Source organism: Stegodyphus dumicola, chromosome 5 (assembly GCF_044657685.1).
Source record: "Stegodyphus dumicola isolate Sdum_Otavi_A_Nest chromosome 5, ASM4465768v1".
NCBI lineage: Eukaryota > Metazoa > Arthropoda > Arachnida > Araneae > Eresidae > Stegodyphus > Stegodyphus dumicola.
Window position 1 is genome coordinate 144050468 of NC_140772.1, and position 17741 is coordinate 144068208.

The window sequence follows — 17741 nt, forward strand, 5'->3', positions numbered from 1 at the left end:
AAAGTTTCAGTAAGGGGTTCTGACTGTCGGAGGATTCTCTTAAAATGAGTAATTAAAAATAAGGAGAGTGGAAAAAAGTATTAAAATCAACTCAATGTCTGAATCAAGAGGAAATTCTATGTCTGATATTTAGAGAAGAAATTTAATTTATTCCCATGACTTTCAAGGAGTGAAACTTCATCACAACAAAGCAACAAATCATATTTTGAAATGTACCACTGCATTCCTTGAACAAATGAAGATTAATGAAAGTACTGCATATATACCTTTTCAATATATTCCTGTGAAATACCCTGACATTTCACCTATGGATATTGTATCTTTGGTCTCTTGAAAAGAGCTCTTTTTAAGCACAAACCCACTATATAACTGATGGACACTGGAAAGTAGTGGAAGAGGAATGGAAATCAATACCCTCAAAATTTTACAAAAATTTCTTCCATCGTGGAAATCACAATGCAGCAGAAAAAAGGCTATCAGATTGAACATTTTAAAAAAATACTCTTTACATTTTAAACATTAATTTGAAGGACCTAAAAATCCTCCTAAAAATGCATAAACACCTTCTTGTAAATCATGTCTTCTTGAGATTCATTTACAATTTTTCCTTTCGAAATTCTTCTATGTGAAATTTTCATTATTTGCATATAAATAACTAACCAAATCATACTTTAAGAATTATTTAATCAAGCCTTACTGAATGCAAAACTATTCTATTTTTTCAATATATTTATGTATAAAGAAAGTGCCAGAAGAAGGAAGAAAAACCACAGTAAGGGCAAAAAGGGAGCAATAAATAAGTACGATTTTTTTTTAGGGGGGGGTTCTTTTTTGAAAATGTAAAGAGCTTTTCTCTAAAAATGCATTGAAGTAATTTAGATATAAATACTGAATATCCCCAGTAAAATTATTTCCAAAGAAATTTTTATGTAATACATACATACACTATTTATAAAAGCTCCAGCAGTATGATTTTTTCTAAATTGAGTTTCTCTGCTTATTCTGCATTGTATTATTCTTATTTTTGGATTCATTATAAGAAACTTTCACTGTTTCTTCTCACATTACCATGTTTTTCATTATTAATGCAAGAAAAATCCACACTAAGCTGATTTTAATTATCTGTCCCTATAACACCAATGAAAATGAATTCACTGTGAAAAATTTTATGTAAACAAATTGTATTGTTTACATTATATGTAAACAAATCAGCTAGAAGGTGTATTAAAGATGCAATTCAACTTTTGAAAAGGTGTGGTTAAATAAAATCTTCCACATATTAACTACAAAGCCTCAGATTTTAATTCAAAGAGACAAAGGAACATGCATCTAAAAGTAGTAATTTATCTAAAATGAACAATTTGCATATTCATGATCAGTGTTTACTATAGAAAAGAGAATGTTAATGTGCACACATAAAATGCTAAATAACTTCAATAATAAAATAAATTTACTTTTTCAATCATAATATGTTATAAATTTAGTGTGCTTTTGTTTAAATGTTTATTTGCATATTTATATAAGCAAAAATCACCATTAAATTTACTATGCTAAATTTTCAAAAAATTGAAAATTTGTTTACATTTAGTTTCCCTCCCCCTCCAATTTTTCAATACTTATCTACTTATTTAGTTTCAATTCTTAAGTTCAAAACAAATCAAAAATCCTTGTAGCTAACAGTTAATTTTATTATTTAACATGCACATACACATAAATTTATTTACTAATATTTTTATATTTTTGCTTGAATTAGAATTTTGTTTTTTTAAGAAAATGTTTTGATTAAGGACTCTATAACAGTTTTAAATAATGCTAGTGGAAAGGGTACCTAAGTAAACAAATTTTCCCAATAATACGATTCAAGAAAAAGGAGATAAAAAAATTTGGAATTTTACAAGAGCATTGAGTATCTTAGTTTAAAATACATACATCTGACTGGGAATTATCGATTCTATTTTGATGTTTCTTCTTCTTTAACTAAAAATACAAATATTGATAAATTAATTCAAGATAATTTTCAGCAAATAAAGTTGATAAATTAATAAATAATAATTTTCAGCAAATAAATATTTAGTCACTATTTACTTTGTTGAATACTTTAAGAAATAGCAAAAGATGGAAAGGTGAGTATTCAAAAAGCACCAATACATAGAAAAAAGGAACTAATATAAACATGCAATATATACAGAGTTTCAAAAAGAATATACGTATTACAAAGTGTTATTTTCCAAACTATCGATCACTACATCTCGGCTTGGCTATTGGTGAAACGAATACATAGTCTAGTTTATATTAATAGCCACTAGATGCCAGTTGTCCTCTGTTTTGAGTGGTAACCATCATATGTTTAAAATGGCTACTTCGCAGTAGAAATCCTTTTGTGTTTTTGAGTTTGCGAAGTGCAATTCTGTGATTACAGTGCAAAGACGTTTCAAGTTGTACCAAAGTGATCCTCTGAACAGGTGGAACATTTGCAGATGGTATAGACAGTTTGTAAATACAGGATGTGTATGTAAAGGAAAGAGTCCTGGCCACCCTCATGTTCCTGACAAAAATGTTCCACGAATTCAAACTGCTTTCCAATGTAGTCCTTCAAAATCAACTCGTCATGCCCGTTGGGAGTTACAACTGCCTACAACAACAATTTGGAGTGTTTTGAGATGTCGGTTGGTTATGAAGCCGTACAAGTTACATTTGTTACAGGCTCTGCGTCCTGATGACAAACGCAAATGTGTGGCATTTTGTAACAAGATTTTTGATGCTATTGACAATGATAGCACAACGCATCGCGTTCATAGATGAAGCAACTTTTTATGTTAGTGGTCATGTAAACAAACACAATGTTTGAATTTGGGGCCTACAGAACCCACATGCAGCCATTGAACATGCACGAGATCAGCCCAAAATCAATGTATTTTGTGCGATATCCCGATCATCTATTTACGGCCTATTCTTGTTTGATGGAAACATGGTTAACAGTCAGCAGTATCTCACTATGTTACAAAACTGGTTGTTTCTGAGGCTGCACGAAGGCAACTTTATTTTTCAACAGGACGGGGGCACCCCCTTACGCCAAGTGCGTGATTATCTGAATGAAACTCTACCGAACCATAGGATTGGTCCTCAAGGAGCTGATGACTTAGCATGTCTCAACTGGCCTCCATGGTCACCGGTGTCCGCCGATAACATAGCGGCAAATACATCGCGGAGAAAACAACGCAAGGCGAAAACGTCGTGCTACAAAACATCGTGGGAGAAAACATCGCAGTCCTAAAACATCGTGGTACAAAACATCGTCGTCGAAAATAAAGCGATTCAAAAACTTCGCAATTTAAAAACATCATCGTCGAAAATATCGTGGTAAAAAAATAAAGTATCTACAAATCATCGCATGACGATAACATCGCAGACATGCTTTTTTCAGGCTTTAATAACTGTAAATGGATATTCCCATAATGATTTATGAGCGCAAGATGGAAAGAAGGATAATTTTTACTTTCATATTTTTTATTAACTAATAAATTTTTGCGGAAAAAGTAAGAAGGAGACTTAAGCATAGAAAATTAATGCAACTTATAGCACTTAATAGAATTTTAACTAACAAAGTAATATATATAGTAAGTAATATATATAGTAACAAAGAAATATATATAGTAGTAACAAAGTAATATATATAGTAACAAAGTAATATATATAGTAGTAACAAAGTAATATATATAGTAACAAAGTAATATTAATAGTTAACTAACAAAGGTCATTAATAAATCATTTTTATAAAGTTTTTACTAGTAATTTTTCATGAAAAGTATTATCTAAAAAAGATTAGAAAAAGGATGGTAAGTAACTGCATAACCTTATTTTTAAAAAAATTGCTAAGTTAATTTTGAGATTATTTTCTTCATTTTTGATAATCTAATACACTTATAGAGAAAATTATTTCTTGTTTTGTTTCAGTTTATTCTTAAAATGACATTAAAATTTTCATGCACAGCGTGCAGTCAGTTACTTCAATGCTGATTTTTTAGTTATGAAGAAAGTCAGCTATATAATATTTCAATAAGTTTTATATTTATTAGATTATTCCAAAGCACACTACGGCTATCTGCTTAAGGGGTGGGATTCCTTTGTGGAGTACATTCTCAGGAAGTGGTTCACATGCACATTATACTTTAGGAACATCACGAAAATCTTCATGCAGCTTTTTTTTTTTTTTTTTTTTAAGAAATAATGTATACTTGCAGGGGACCTTCTTGGTGACTATCTCCCTCTAAGACGAACAGTGTTTTTGAGAACAATAAACATTGGTTTTAATCATTACGCAAGTTCACCACATTTACTATTCACTCAAAATTAAAAAGAATGGCATTTTGAGTAGTCGCTTTAAATAGGATTGCTTACATTTACATTTATATTTAGACCGCCTAGATGGTATAGTGGTTTGAGTTGCCGGGCTGCGAACCAAAGGTCCCGGGTTTGAACCTCGGAGAAGGCAGGATTGCAACTGTCCTTCATAAGAGGCAAATGTGACCCACCTATAATTAGGTGCCTCCGTAATAAAGTGACCATCACTTAGTAGTGGCCAAACCGAAGTCCGCTGAGGGCCGCCATTGGTAGAAGAAAACTTTTATGTTAAGACATTTCTTATAAGCACTTAAGAGTATTTTATTTAAATTTTCATATACATTTTACTCGAAAATTTTGTAATTACTTATTGAACTTACAGTGACAAACTTCCTAAGAAAATTTTAATGTTTTTCTTTTGTGTTTCTTAATTTTAAGAATATCTAAATTTATGCACTCCAGAAATCTGTAGCGAAATTAAAATTAATATTTCTGAGAGAAAGTCTACTTTGTGGCGATTCTTTGTCCTAAGAATTCCATACCTTTGAAGTATAGTATTTTTTAGTGTGCTGTAGTTTAGTACAACTTTTAGTGCGTTGGTTGTGATTCATACTGTGTATTAATACTTGTATATACTCGAAACATATGCTTTTTTTGGAGTAATGGATTGCACAGACTCTCTCTGTTTTGTTCATTTTATTGTTGCAACATGTTTAATTCTTATGTAGTGGTGATGATGTGGGAGTGTGAGGAGCTGTATATAGTCCTTATTTATTTTAAATATTGTCCTCATTCATTTCTGTAGTCTTTATTATGTTGCACATTGTCCTTATTTATTTTGGTAATAACCATAGTTTCTTACTGATCCTGTGACTCAATTATTTTAATGCATGTTATATATTAGTACATATTTCCCACTAAACATATATTATAAAACTCTATTAATATACGTCTTCAACATATTAAACATGTTTTGGATATAAGAAACACAATTAATTCAAATAGACTCATGAATCTGTGAGTTTTTATGAGCAAAAATTTATAATTTTACGTGTGATATAGTGCAGAATATCAAAAACAAGGATGTGCAAGTTGTCAAAATATAAAATCTTTGAATGAAAGGAAAAATACTTTTTTTGAGAACTTAAATACATTTAACAAATGGCATTTGGAGATGATGATTTTACTGGTTGAAATCTGAATAACTAAATACTGAAAATTTATAAAACATCTTAAATTGTTTAACCCTTTCAATCCCAATTTATTTGTTTCAACTGACTTGATTTTTTTTTATGCCTTCTTGGTAATTATCACAAATGATACAAATCACACTAACAGAAATTGACAGTCTGTTAAGCCTCTATAAGAAGATGTGCGCAACAATTTTGTAATGAGGATGTTAAAAATAATGCTTGCTACCAGTGGGACATCAACTAAGTAGTAAATTAATGCGTTTAATTCTCTCTAGGTTTCTTTAAACATCTACTTGGACTTAACCCATTGGGACTGAAAGGGTTAAGGGAGAGACTTAAATGCTGTATTTCACCGCACTTAAAATTTTCAGAATATTGATTTATGAGTTTTTTACAAAAGTTCATTTTTTAATAAATAATTACATTTCATATTCAGTTATTCATAAAATGAAATTTTTTCTTTCATTAATAGTGGTAGTATATATTTGTTTCGAAAGAGAAGTGAGAATTAGGATTTGCCTGGGAATTGTAGCAATCTGTATGCAAGATGAAAGCAATTAAGAATTTTTCGGGAAACTAACGCTTGAAGGTCTTAGTTTTGAGTATTGAGTTGAAAAACAAGCTAAGTGGCTGAACTCAGGGGAGGGCGGATGAATTACAGCTATTTATACTATTGGGGAGAGTCAACCATTAGTTAACATCCGTGAGAACGGGTGTTTCGTTCAAGCCTTACTCCAAGGTCTTGTCCCCTCTGGCCGCTGAAGGCTATTTGGTTAATAAAAGACAGCTGAAAATTTTGGTCATTACTGATGGTGGTCCATGTACAGACAGAAATAGCATTTCTTAACTTCTTAGTATTTGTGTGTTTTACATCTACCATGCAGTTTAAAAAGAGAACTCAGAAAAGTTTAGAGTTCAAACGTGTTTAGATCGCCCTTCCTTGTTTGTTTTTGAAAAAAGGCCCTTTGCCTCTTTTGCATATAAGTATTCATACATACAGATTTATTTAATTAATATATAATTTCATCAATGAATTATATTAAAAATATAGATTTAATTAACATTTTCCTTTCTTTTTTGGCCAAAGTTCAACGATACGAATAATGAATAATCCAAAATTTTAAACTTTTTCCAATAAAATTACATATTTACGTAGTTCGATTAAGGAGGCGAAACTCTACGATTATATGTATGATAAAAACATCATAAATTCAAACTCTGTCGCTGAGAATGGAAAATATTTAAAATCTGAGGAACAAGATTTTCCAAAATTAAATAATTTTTTTAATTATATAAACTTTAAGCAGTGTCTTTTCAGAACTGTGCGTTATGCATTTATTTATTTTTTTAAAATTTCTTTATTATTAAATACTTCTTCAGACCAATAAGAGAAATATACAAATTTTCCCGAAATATGTTTTAATCTGTCAAAACAACTTTAAAAATTTGGTGTTCGGTCTTTAAACAGAACAATTATAAAATTTCCTTTAACGATTTAATGTGTTTAAGGAATAAAACTTTAGTTTATGTAAATAATGAGAATAATATAAATACGAAGAAATGAAAAAATATAAGTGCTTTACAAGTAAATGAAATTTGTATAATGCTTTTAAAAGTACTGTGGTTTTTTTTCAGTTCCGCTTTCCGAAATGTTTCATTAATTCCCCTTTGCTTCCGATTGCTCAACAAACGCACACACGACTGTCTTTATGTCTCGTGTTCACAACGTCTGTTCCTGTACGATTTAATCTACATAATAACAGGACCGAGTAATTCTAAATTAAATGTAATCTTAATTATCTAATTAATCTTAATTCTAAATTAAAATGTAATCTTTTAAAAAAATTTATACAAAATGAAATTTAGAATTGTACACAGCCCCTTAAAGAATAAAATATCATATATTTCACATCTACGGCCTAGAAACAGCATCTACAGCTTTACGGACTGGGAATATCATTTTACGGATTATTATTAACTAGGAGTATGATATACTGCTTTATGAATTGGGAATATGATTTGGCCTTTACGACGAACTGTTGAAAAAGTAATCGACGTAACCTCTACATTGATAAGCATAATGCACAATGTTCCAAAGACCTAGTTTAAATTTATATGTGATTATCCACATAACACAATCGTATGATTAATTCTATTCACTTTAAGTATCTTTTATAGAATATTTCACATTTAGTACATTTGTATAACATATTTCATTAAATGTAAGGCAACTTTCTTATGTAAAAGCTAAATAATGTTCATTAATTTCAAAAGTTATATAAACTTGAGGTGATATTTATGATATGACACTAAATGGTTTGCTATAAGATTTGGAAAAATAAGAAAATAGCCATACATTTTCTAGAAACATTTAATTTTTTCTGGAAACATGTTTACTGGAACATTTTTTCCAGGATAATTTTTCAGGGACATTTTTTTTAACACTGTGCTTAATAACACTGCGTAATAGCAGTACCGTGTGCAATAAATTTTCGTAATGATAGTTTTTTTATGAAATAATACAGTTGTCCCTTTATTCGCACTTCCTGTTATTTGAGGTAATCCACATTACCTTAAATGATTGAATTCCACACATATGATAAGAAAACCTAATTAAACAAAACTTAATTAAAAGACTTAATTATTAAAAAACCTACATAAAATATTTATCAGGACAGAGAATAATGCATATTAATTAATTTTCAGGTTTAAATAACACTGTCTTTCATGTTATTTTTTCCCGTGCAACTCCCGTCTGAGTTATTTATTCTAGCTGAGTACTTCTTTCTCTTCATCATTGTCTCGGTCCTGTTATTATGTAAGAAGTATTTAAATTCTTTATATAAATGCACTAAAAATAAAAATTGTTAGCAAATAAATGCATTGCACAATTTACATACTACATTTACATATAAATATATATGTAAACAACATGTCTAGAATTTAATTGCACACTTTCGACACGTACATTTCGTTTCCATAAAGAGTGTAATCTCTTATCATATGTTTCTATGTTTACACAATAGGCTAGGTTGTTTAAATATGGCAAAGCACACAAAGGCTATCAAGCTTAGAGAAAGGATGCCTGCGATGAGGGCCTTCTCGATACCAACCACGAAGCCAGCCTCTTTGCCTGAAATGGCACTGCGTTCAAACTCCTAGCATTCAGCGATTTTAACCATTCGGCCACTAATAGGGGTCATGATTACAGTAAGATTAAAGATTATAATTTATAAATTCGAATGCTTTGAGAAACGTTTGTTCATATAAAATTAATGTGAAACAAAAACAAAAAGATTCAATAAAAAATGAAAATGCGTCAAAAAACGTGCAGAGTGACTTTTAGATTTAAAGCTCATAGCTCATTTCTGATTTTCCTGGTAGACTCAATCTTCAGTTTCTCAAGTAAATGGTTTTTTTATAGTCTTATAGTATTAATAGTGGCTGTGATCTACATGCATCTGGTACTCAATGCTCGACAATATGTGGATAAATATCGATAGAGACCTCGAGATACGTAATTAATAAAGTACTTCTGCGATAAAACTCAACATTCAGATCATTACAATAGTCTAGTTGTACAAAAAATATGACACGGAAGGCTTTTTACAACTTTACTTAGAGTATAATATGCTTATATAAGACATCTCTATAACTAAAACTTGGATGTTGGATTGCTGTATTTTTTACTCTTTTTATTTTAATTCTACACAGATATTTTTATTCTAACAGGACTCATCTCTCTTTCTATCTTCATTTTACTTCTAATTGTTTATCATAAAATTTCAGTCTAATTATTTTAAGATTCAATTATTATCTGATATTTCATTTAAAGATCTTTTTCTTTGGTTTTGAACCATTTTAAAATAATTAAATAATTGATTCCGATTTCAAAACTCTGTTTACTAGCTTTTCTCAGTAAAGATGCTAATATTCGTTACCTGAAAGGAACCTCGAGTTTAATTATTATTAAATTTTTAATCTATTCCAGCACTATATACAAAAACTGCTCATTAGTTTTAAACTAGCAATAATGATTCCAGATACACTAAAAATAAATCAAATTTTAAATTGCTTAGCTGACATTTTTCAGTTCACAGAAATTTTCCTGGTGTTCAACTACTAATAAACATATACTAACCGTGTTCAATAATGGAACACCTGCTTATTTTTACTTAACAAACCGTAAAACGTCATTTGAGCCTGAAGGGGAAACAGGTGGCTCCTGCCTCGAGAAAACCATTGTTTGACAATTAGGTAAATAATGTATGTCTGATGCTCCAAGTCTTAGCTGTACCTGAAACTCGGAAACTTAACTGCATTTTCTGTCAGAGGAGCCAACATGCCGTTACACTATATCATCAGCCAAAAGAACCGTAAACAACTTATGGTGAAAAGATACATCTATAATTTTGAACGTGCTAGTGCTGAGAAAAGTATTTGGAAATGTGTAGAGTATTTTACTTGCAAGTGGAAAGGGCGAATTCACACTCACGATGATAATATCATTCTTGAAAAATCTCACGGGCATCCTCCAAATGCTGGCAAAATTACAGCGAAAGAGATTATGAGTTCAATTAAAGAGCGTGCGGTAACAATGCAAGAATCGACACATTCTTTAGCAGCAGTTGGTACAATTGGTCTTCCTTGTGCTGTTTCGGGGCATATACCACCAGTGGAAAATATTAAAAAAATTATCAGATATGCTCGACACGGAGAAATGCCATTGCATAATCCTAGATGTCTTGAAGAATTAGTAATCCCAGAACAGTTTTCAAAAACACTAAAAGAAGAGAAATTTTTGCTGTATGACAGTGGAGCGCAGACAGACAGAATTCTAATTTTTTCGACCCTCAGAAATCTGGACTTCATGGCTGAATGTCCGAACTGGTTTGCTGATGGAACTTTTAAAGCAACACCACCGCTTTTCAGTCAGATTTATACAATCCATGGTGTTAAATATGATAATGTGATACCTTCAGTATATGTATTAATGCCAAACAAACGCGAAGAAACATACAATAGAGTGTTTACGGTGATAAAATCTTTGAAACCGAATCTGCAGCCCAAAACTGTAATGACTGATTTTGAAAAGGCTGCCATAAATGCCCTTAAAAATTCCTTTCTGAATATCATTCAGAGAGGATTTTTTTTTTCATTTAAGTCAATGTGTGTATAGAAAGATTCAATCTGCAGGTTTGCAAAGTAAATATGAAACTGATCCGAATTTCGTTTTGGAAATCTCTCAACTTGCAGCTTTGGCTTTCGTTTCTACTTCAGATGTCATTGAAGCATTTGAACAATTTATATCATCTACTTATTTTGTAAATAATATGAACATCATTCAACCAATCATAAATTATTTTGAAGACACATGGATTGGTAGATTTACTCGTCGTGGACAACGTCGCAGACCAGTGTTTGACATCCCTCTTTGGAACTGTTATGATGCTGTAAAAGATAAAGTTCCAAGGACAAATAATGCGGTTGAAAGATGGCATCGCAGATTCAACGAACTTATGAACGGATGCCATCTAACAATCTGGAAATTTATTGATTGCTTAAAAAAGGAACAAAATTTTAATTCTATAAAAATTGAAAAAGGTGATTATGTAATACATTGCAGGTCACCATCCACCAGTAAGTAGAAAAGTTAACAGAGATACATCTCTCAGAATTCAAAAGATTGTAAATTATTATAATGGTCGGCCTATTTTAGACTATTTAAGGGGAATAGCCTACAATTTTCAACTGCAGGTGTAAATTTTTTATACATTAATTAATGAGGATGTTTAATGTCTGATATAATTATACGTTTTATTACTACAGCTTTAACATGAGTCGTAATTACACTATATTTTCTGAAAAATATTAGGCGAACTTTTATGCTCTTAGAGTTGATATTTACAATTATACTAGCTTTCATGAATGTATGTGAATGATATTTTATTCCATATAATGTGCTTTATTGAAGCCTCTTTGGTATAATGTGTTTTATTTAAGCCTCTTTGGTATACACTCTTTGGTAGTATAAATCAAATTTTATTTCATCAGAGAAATTATGAACGACAAATGATGATGCCTTGTTCGTTAAAATACCATTTATTAACTGAAACGGTACGCGAAGCTAAAATTTATTGGAGATTTGGTATTAACAATAACGATATTTTTGAAAAATTCCTATCAATTAAAATTTTATTTCGTTTCATTTTTCATTAATTCATGTTTGTGTGAGAAAATGACTTTAGAGTATTTGTTTACAATGGATAATTTTTTAGCTTAATAAGCTATCTATATTTTAATAAAATTCAGTAAATTTAATACCATTGTGGATGCATATAAGATGAAATTTTCAATTTCTATTCTTTTCTGAAATCATCCTGATCAGGCAGCTTAATATTAAAGAATACATTTAAGAGTATTTTTTTAACTCGTAAAGCAATGGGAGATATATTTACTTAATTTTATCTCAAATAATAAGATTAGACTTTTAATGGCTTTTCTTGTAACTTACTTTGATATATCAAACTTATATACGTGGGCACATCTTATATGTAAATCCCTTTTGTCTTTCTGAAAGATTCTTAAAAGACAAAACTTTTTCATATATGACACCATTATGTTTTGAGACAATATAGTATTTTATTGCGTATTTTTGCATATTTAAAAGGGGGAAAATTTGAAAACTGAGGTAAGAGATTTGCTTTTAAATCCCTAGTCATTTCAATTTTGATCAGTACTGATTATATAACATAATTTTAAAAATAATTTATTATATGACAGTAATGTAAATTTAACGTTAAAAATCCTTAACAGCAGTTTTTCATTTGCTAAATATAGAATGATATATAAATGGAAGTTTTATTTGATAAATATGAAAGGTATTTTAGAGAGTTTCATGTTTTTCTGCAATGGGTAACACTATAAACATCGGTCTTTTGCTACAAAAATACATTCTCAAAATATGCTTATGGTTTTCCATGTATAGCTTATTCGCAAATATTTATGAAGCAATATTAAATATTAGTTCTAACTTAAGCGGAAATTTCTGCTATGTTTACAGTTTTCTCGCGCTCCTAATTTTTTAAATGTATACAATGAAGTATTTATTATTTATTAATTTTTTATAACTGCATTAATAGATGGTACATTATTTGCAAAGTTTTGACATGATATCACCTTTTTTACGAAATGAAAGAAAGTAAAACTATTGTTTATTCTTAAGCTACAAATTTTGAACAAGGCTGACATATCTACGCTAAATTTTATAATGCTGTCATAAATATTTTTCATTATTCAATAACAACTATAAATTTTTATAATTACTTAAACATCATAAAAGAGTGGATTATAAAGCTCTGTGTTGAATAAAAATAGTATAATATTAAGAATGGCAACTTTTGATTAAAATATAGATTCAAAATATTATTTCCTGACGCACTGCAAAATCTGAAAGTAACACAGTCTATTGTAAACGAATTTTTCAGGATGCAATTTTGGATATAATTTGATCTGAGAAATAAACATTAATACAAGGTGATTATGTAATTCAACAAACAATCTCTATACTGCTTCATAAAATAGATGACTTATGATGGGAGTCTTCTTTTATAAAATACTGTGGTTTAATGTTGCAAACGAAGTTTCAGCTTAAGTTTGGAAATTAATATAGAGGGAAAGTTAAAAAGAGGTCTTTCAAAACTAGCAAGTTAGCATATGAATAGCATTAGGAAAGAATATAAAACGCATTTCAGTATACATTCAGTATTTATTTCACAATAAGGAAACATTTTTCACTATATAAATAGCATAAGGAAATACTTTTTCAGTATATGAATGTAAAAAAACTTTTCAGTATATATCCAGTACTTTTTCAGTATAAAAAAAACCATTTGATTATGTAAATAGCATAGGGAAAGAATTTTTCAGCATATGATTCATATATTATATTCATATATTAATATATCGATTTCTTTAATCAACTTTCGATTTCTTTAAAAAACATGAACATTTAAGAACTAATCAATAGCAAAAATGCAAATAAACAAAAAGTAAATATATTTAATTAAAATAAAAATTTAACAAACATTCTCTATTCGTAAAAAGCAAATTTAAAGTTAATTAAATTTTAAATTATGAAATTTAATTGTAAACAAATAAATGATTAATTATTGCTGCGAACTAATCTACAATATCATTTAAATTACGTGAAAGTAGCAAAATCCATGAATAAATATATAAATCCAAAAAAATTTTTAATCCTAAAAAAATTTTAAAATGATAAGTGAATAATTGTTGAGCAGGCAGGAGACAAGCTTATCAAGGGAAGTTGCCTCCAAACCTAACTCTTCAATTATTCAATTCGTGTTTCGTCATCCATGTATTCAGAATTTAAATGATATTGCAAATTAGTTCGCAGCAATAATTAATCATTCATTTGTTTACAATTAAATTTCATAATTTAAAATTTAATTAACTTTAAATTTGCTTTTTACGAATAGAGAATGTTTGTTAAATTCAAATTTCATTACTTAAATCAATGCGCAAGAGAATTATTTAAATTTAATTTAACTTAATGTTTATTAAAAGTAAAACTATTATTTAACTAAAATATTTATTCTTTTTAATTAAAATAAAAATGTATTTTTTATTCACGGGAGACGCCTTTCACAAGAATTTTTATGTCTGTTATGGAACTTGAAGGGCATCAAAAGAACTTTTGAAATCTGCACTGAGATTGAACTTATTGAGATCTGTAGTTTTCCAAGCTTAATTTTTTTTATACGAGATAAGGTTAGTTCGTGTAAAAAAAAAAAAAAAAAAAAAGATCTAAAATGAGAAAAGATATATATATATATATATTTACTTTTCAAACGAAAATATCAAATGCTCCTCAGCTGACTACCTCCTATCCAACCTTTTTCACATTTTAAATGATTTTTAAAATTATTTGGATGATTACTCCAGGAACCAAACCTCTTTTAGTAAGATTGGTCAAAAGTACACAATTTGTCTAGTAATTTAATGAAAAAAAGAAAAAAAGAAAAAGAAAAAAGAAAGACATGAAAGAAAAATAAGATATTTACACCAGTTTTTTTTAAAAATAATATTGTAAGTATTTAGTAAAATAATATCTTCTTCTATAATGCATACCACATTACTTCATTTTGTTTAAATTGTAGAAGATTGTAGAGTTAAGTAAAAATTTCAAATTACCTTCGAATGCCACTTCCAGATACTTTTAGAACAGGTAAACGAGTAAACAAAAAGTTAACATTTCTGGTCTCCAATCCTGAAATTAAGCTCAAACTCTATACATAACTGTAAACAAATTAAATGAATATTGTAGAAAAAGTAGAAATCTTCTTCATTAAAATTTCTGAATTTATGTGTTCATTGATACTGGACTATCAAAAATGCAAATTGTGTGTCTTTCAAATTGCAAATTCATAGATATGCAAGAAATTCATATTATATTTAATTGTAGGGAGTTATGAAACTAGCATTATTTTCAGTATAAAGACCTACATTCATTTAAGTCATAAATGTAAAGACCTACATTCATTTAAGTCAATCAGAGTTTTACGTCTGCTTTCTAAACATTTGTCAATAAAATAAATATAACTCAAATATCTTTATATACAAATCAGAAAGACCTTACACAAAGATGTAACCAGATAGCCATTATTTCTGTTTTAATGATTTGAAGCATCATAATATGCATTTTTGTAAGATTCATTTGATAACACTGTAGTTAGCTAGGTCATTAGTGAAACAATCATTGATGACCCAATGCTAAAGAAAAAGATGCAAGAATTCTGAATATAGTTGAGAAAATTCATAATTATCTGATTGTTTTATAATTCTACATTTCCTATGAGCTATAATTTTTATTGCAATTCTTACCCATTACAATTAGGAATATATTAATCCTAGAAGCATTTGACATTCATTTAAAAGAAATTCAAAACATTTTAGAGAAACTACTATTTTCTACTTTTATATATGTATTAGTTTTCAATAACAAGAGGATTTCCCAAGAATTTTGGTCCAGTTTAATGCAAAATTATAGCACAAAATTTAAATCATATTTTTCGTATCAAAATTTTAGTGCTAAATATCCATAAAAAATAATTCATTTTATGATGAAACTGAAACATTCGAAGTTTATTGCAAAAGTTCCCTTCAAGAAGCAAAATGATTGTGTCACAGTATCAATGCGAATTCGTAAATATTACTAAAATGCATTACTATAATATGTAATATAATAAGGACTAGTAAATACGGAAAATATACAAAACGAATAAGGACTATATGTAGTCCTCTTAACACGCACCATCACCAATACACTTTATATAAAAATTAGTCATATTTTAACAATAAAATGAAAAAAAAAAGTTTTTTTTGAGCAATCCAGCACTCAAAAAAGTATGTGATTCGATTTTATACAAGTTTATAGTATGAATCATAGCCAACATGCTAATTAAGCCTTACATGAATATTAAAAAGAACACATATCGAAGTATAAAAACTGGCTAACTCCATGAATTTATAAACTTATATGCAACATTTTGTTCTTTTTGTTACATGCAGATGCAATAATGAACATCGTGGTAGAGTTTTTATGACTGAGAAAAAAGATAGAGAAGCTTTTTTTCCCTCCCTGCGAAGTGTAAGAGGAAGAAAATGTTTAACGTTGAGGTAAAGAAATCCAGATAAGCAATTAGTATATTTGTTGTTTACAGTGGTGTACATAGATAAACTGAATCCTACATTTACCTAATAACACACCTCTCATTGACTTAGCTATTTCACAGTATATCTTTGCTTATTATTGCGAACTGAGAAACTAAAATTACAGTTAATTACAGATGAAAAAAAACAATAAGATTTGTAAAATTATTAAAACAAAAAGATAATTTTGTTTGATTTAAAACATAAACTATGGAAATTAACGTGCTTTCTTTCAAAATATCTTTTTCCAATAGTTTAATGCCTAGACGCACTAAATACTTTCATTTTTTGAAACAATTTCTTTCTGGATACTTTAATTAAAAAATAATCATACACGAAGCGAACCTGGATTTTAAAATTTAATTATGATTGATATTCAAAATCATATGTTTCTAAAGCATATATGATTCATAAAAATGTTATATTTTCTTATTCCAAACAATTTGTTATATAAATAGAAAAAGAAATTGTACTTGAAACGTTTCAGTCAGTGAAAAGAAAAGACAATATAAAATATGTACAGTTTTTATCCTTGAAATCTATATAAAGGAAATTCGAGTAAGTTTTTATTTCACTGAATTTTACCTTTAATTAAAAATCTACAAGAAAAATTAGTCGCTTCAAAGTTGCTAGGCAAAGAATCGCTACAAAATAGAATCTCACTCAGAAATATTAATTTTAATTTCGCTACAGATTTTTGGCGAGCATAATTTAAGATATTCTGAAAATTAAGAAATACCGAAGAAAACATTCAAAATTGTCTTAGAAAGTTGGCCACTGTAAGTTCAACAAGTAACTACAAAATTTTCGAATAAAATGTATATGAAAAAATAAATAATACTTTTAAAGTGCTAAATAAGAAATGTTTAAATCTAAAAGTAAATATAAGCAATCCTATTTAAAGTGACTACTCAAAATTCTATATCTTTTTAATCTTGAGTGAATGTGGTGAACTTGCGTAATGATTAAAAACCAATGTTTATTATTCTCAAAAACACTGTTCGTCTTAGAGGGAGATAGTCACCAAGAATTTTCACTGCAAGTATACATTATTTCTAAAAAACAACAACAAAAAAAAAAAAAAAAAAAACTGCATGAAGATTTTCGTGATGTTCCTAAAGTGTAATGTGCATATGAACCAGTTCCTGAGTATGTACTCCACAAAGGAATACCACCCCTTAAGCAGATAGCCGTAGTGTGTTTTGGCATAATCTAATAAATAAAAATCCTACTGAAATATTATGCATAGCTGACTTTCTTCATAACTAACAAATCGTCATTCAAGTAACTGACTGCATGCTGTGCATGGAAATTTTAATGACATTTTAAGAATAAACTGAAACAAAACAAGAAATAATTTTCGATTTAAGAGTATTAGACTAACAAAAGTGAAGAAAATAATCTCAAAATTAACTTAGCAATTTTTTTATAAATAAGGTCATGCAGTCACTTACCTTCCATTTTCTAATCTTT

The 17741-nt window shown here is 28.8% G+C and overlaps 1 protein-coding gene across 4 annotated transcripts in view; it reads right to left on the minus strand.

The window, feature by feature from the left end:
- The window catches only part of LOC118205713 (uncharacterized), a 260563-nt gene that overhangs the window by 205183 nt on the left and 37639 nt on the right, over positions 1 to 17741 (minus strand). For all 4 annotated transcript variants that reach the window (XM_085817148.1, XM_085817147.1, XM_085817146.1 and 1 more), the window contains exon 6: positions 1930 to 1977. In XM_085817148.1, coding sequence (XP_085673274.1) covers positions 1930 to 1977 — 48 coding nt within the window. The remainder of the gene's footprint in view (positions 1 to 1929; positions 1978 to 17741) is intronic.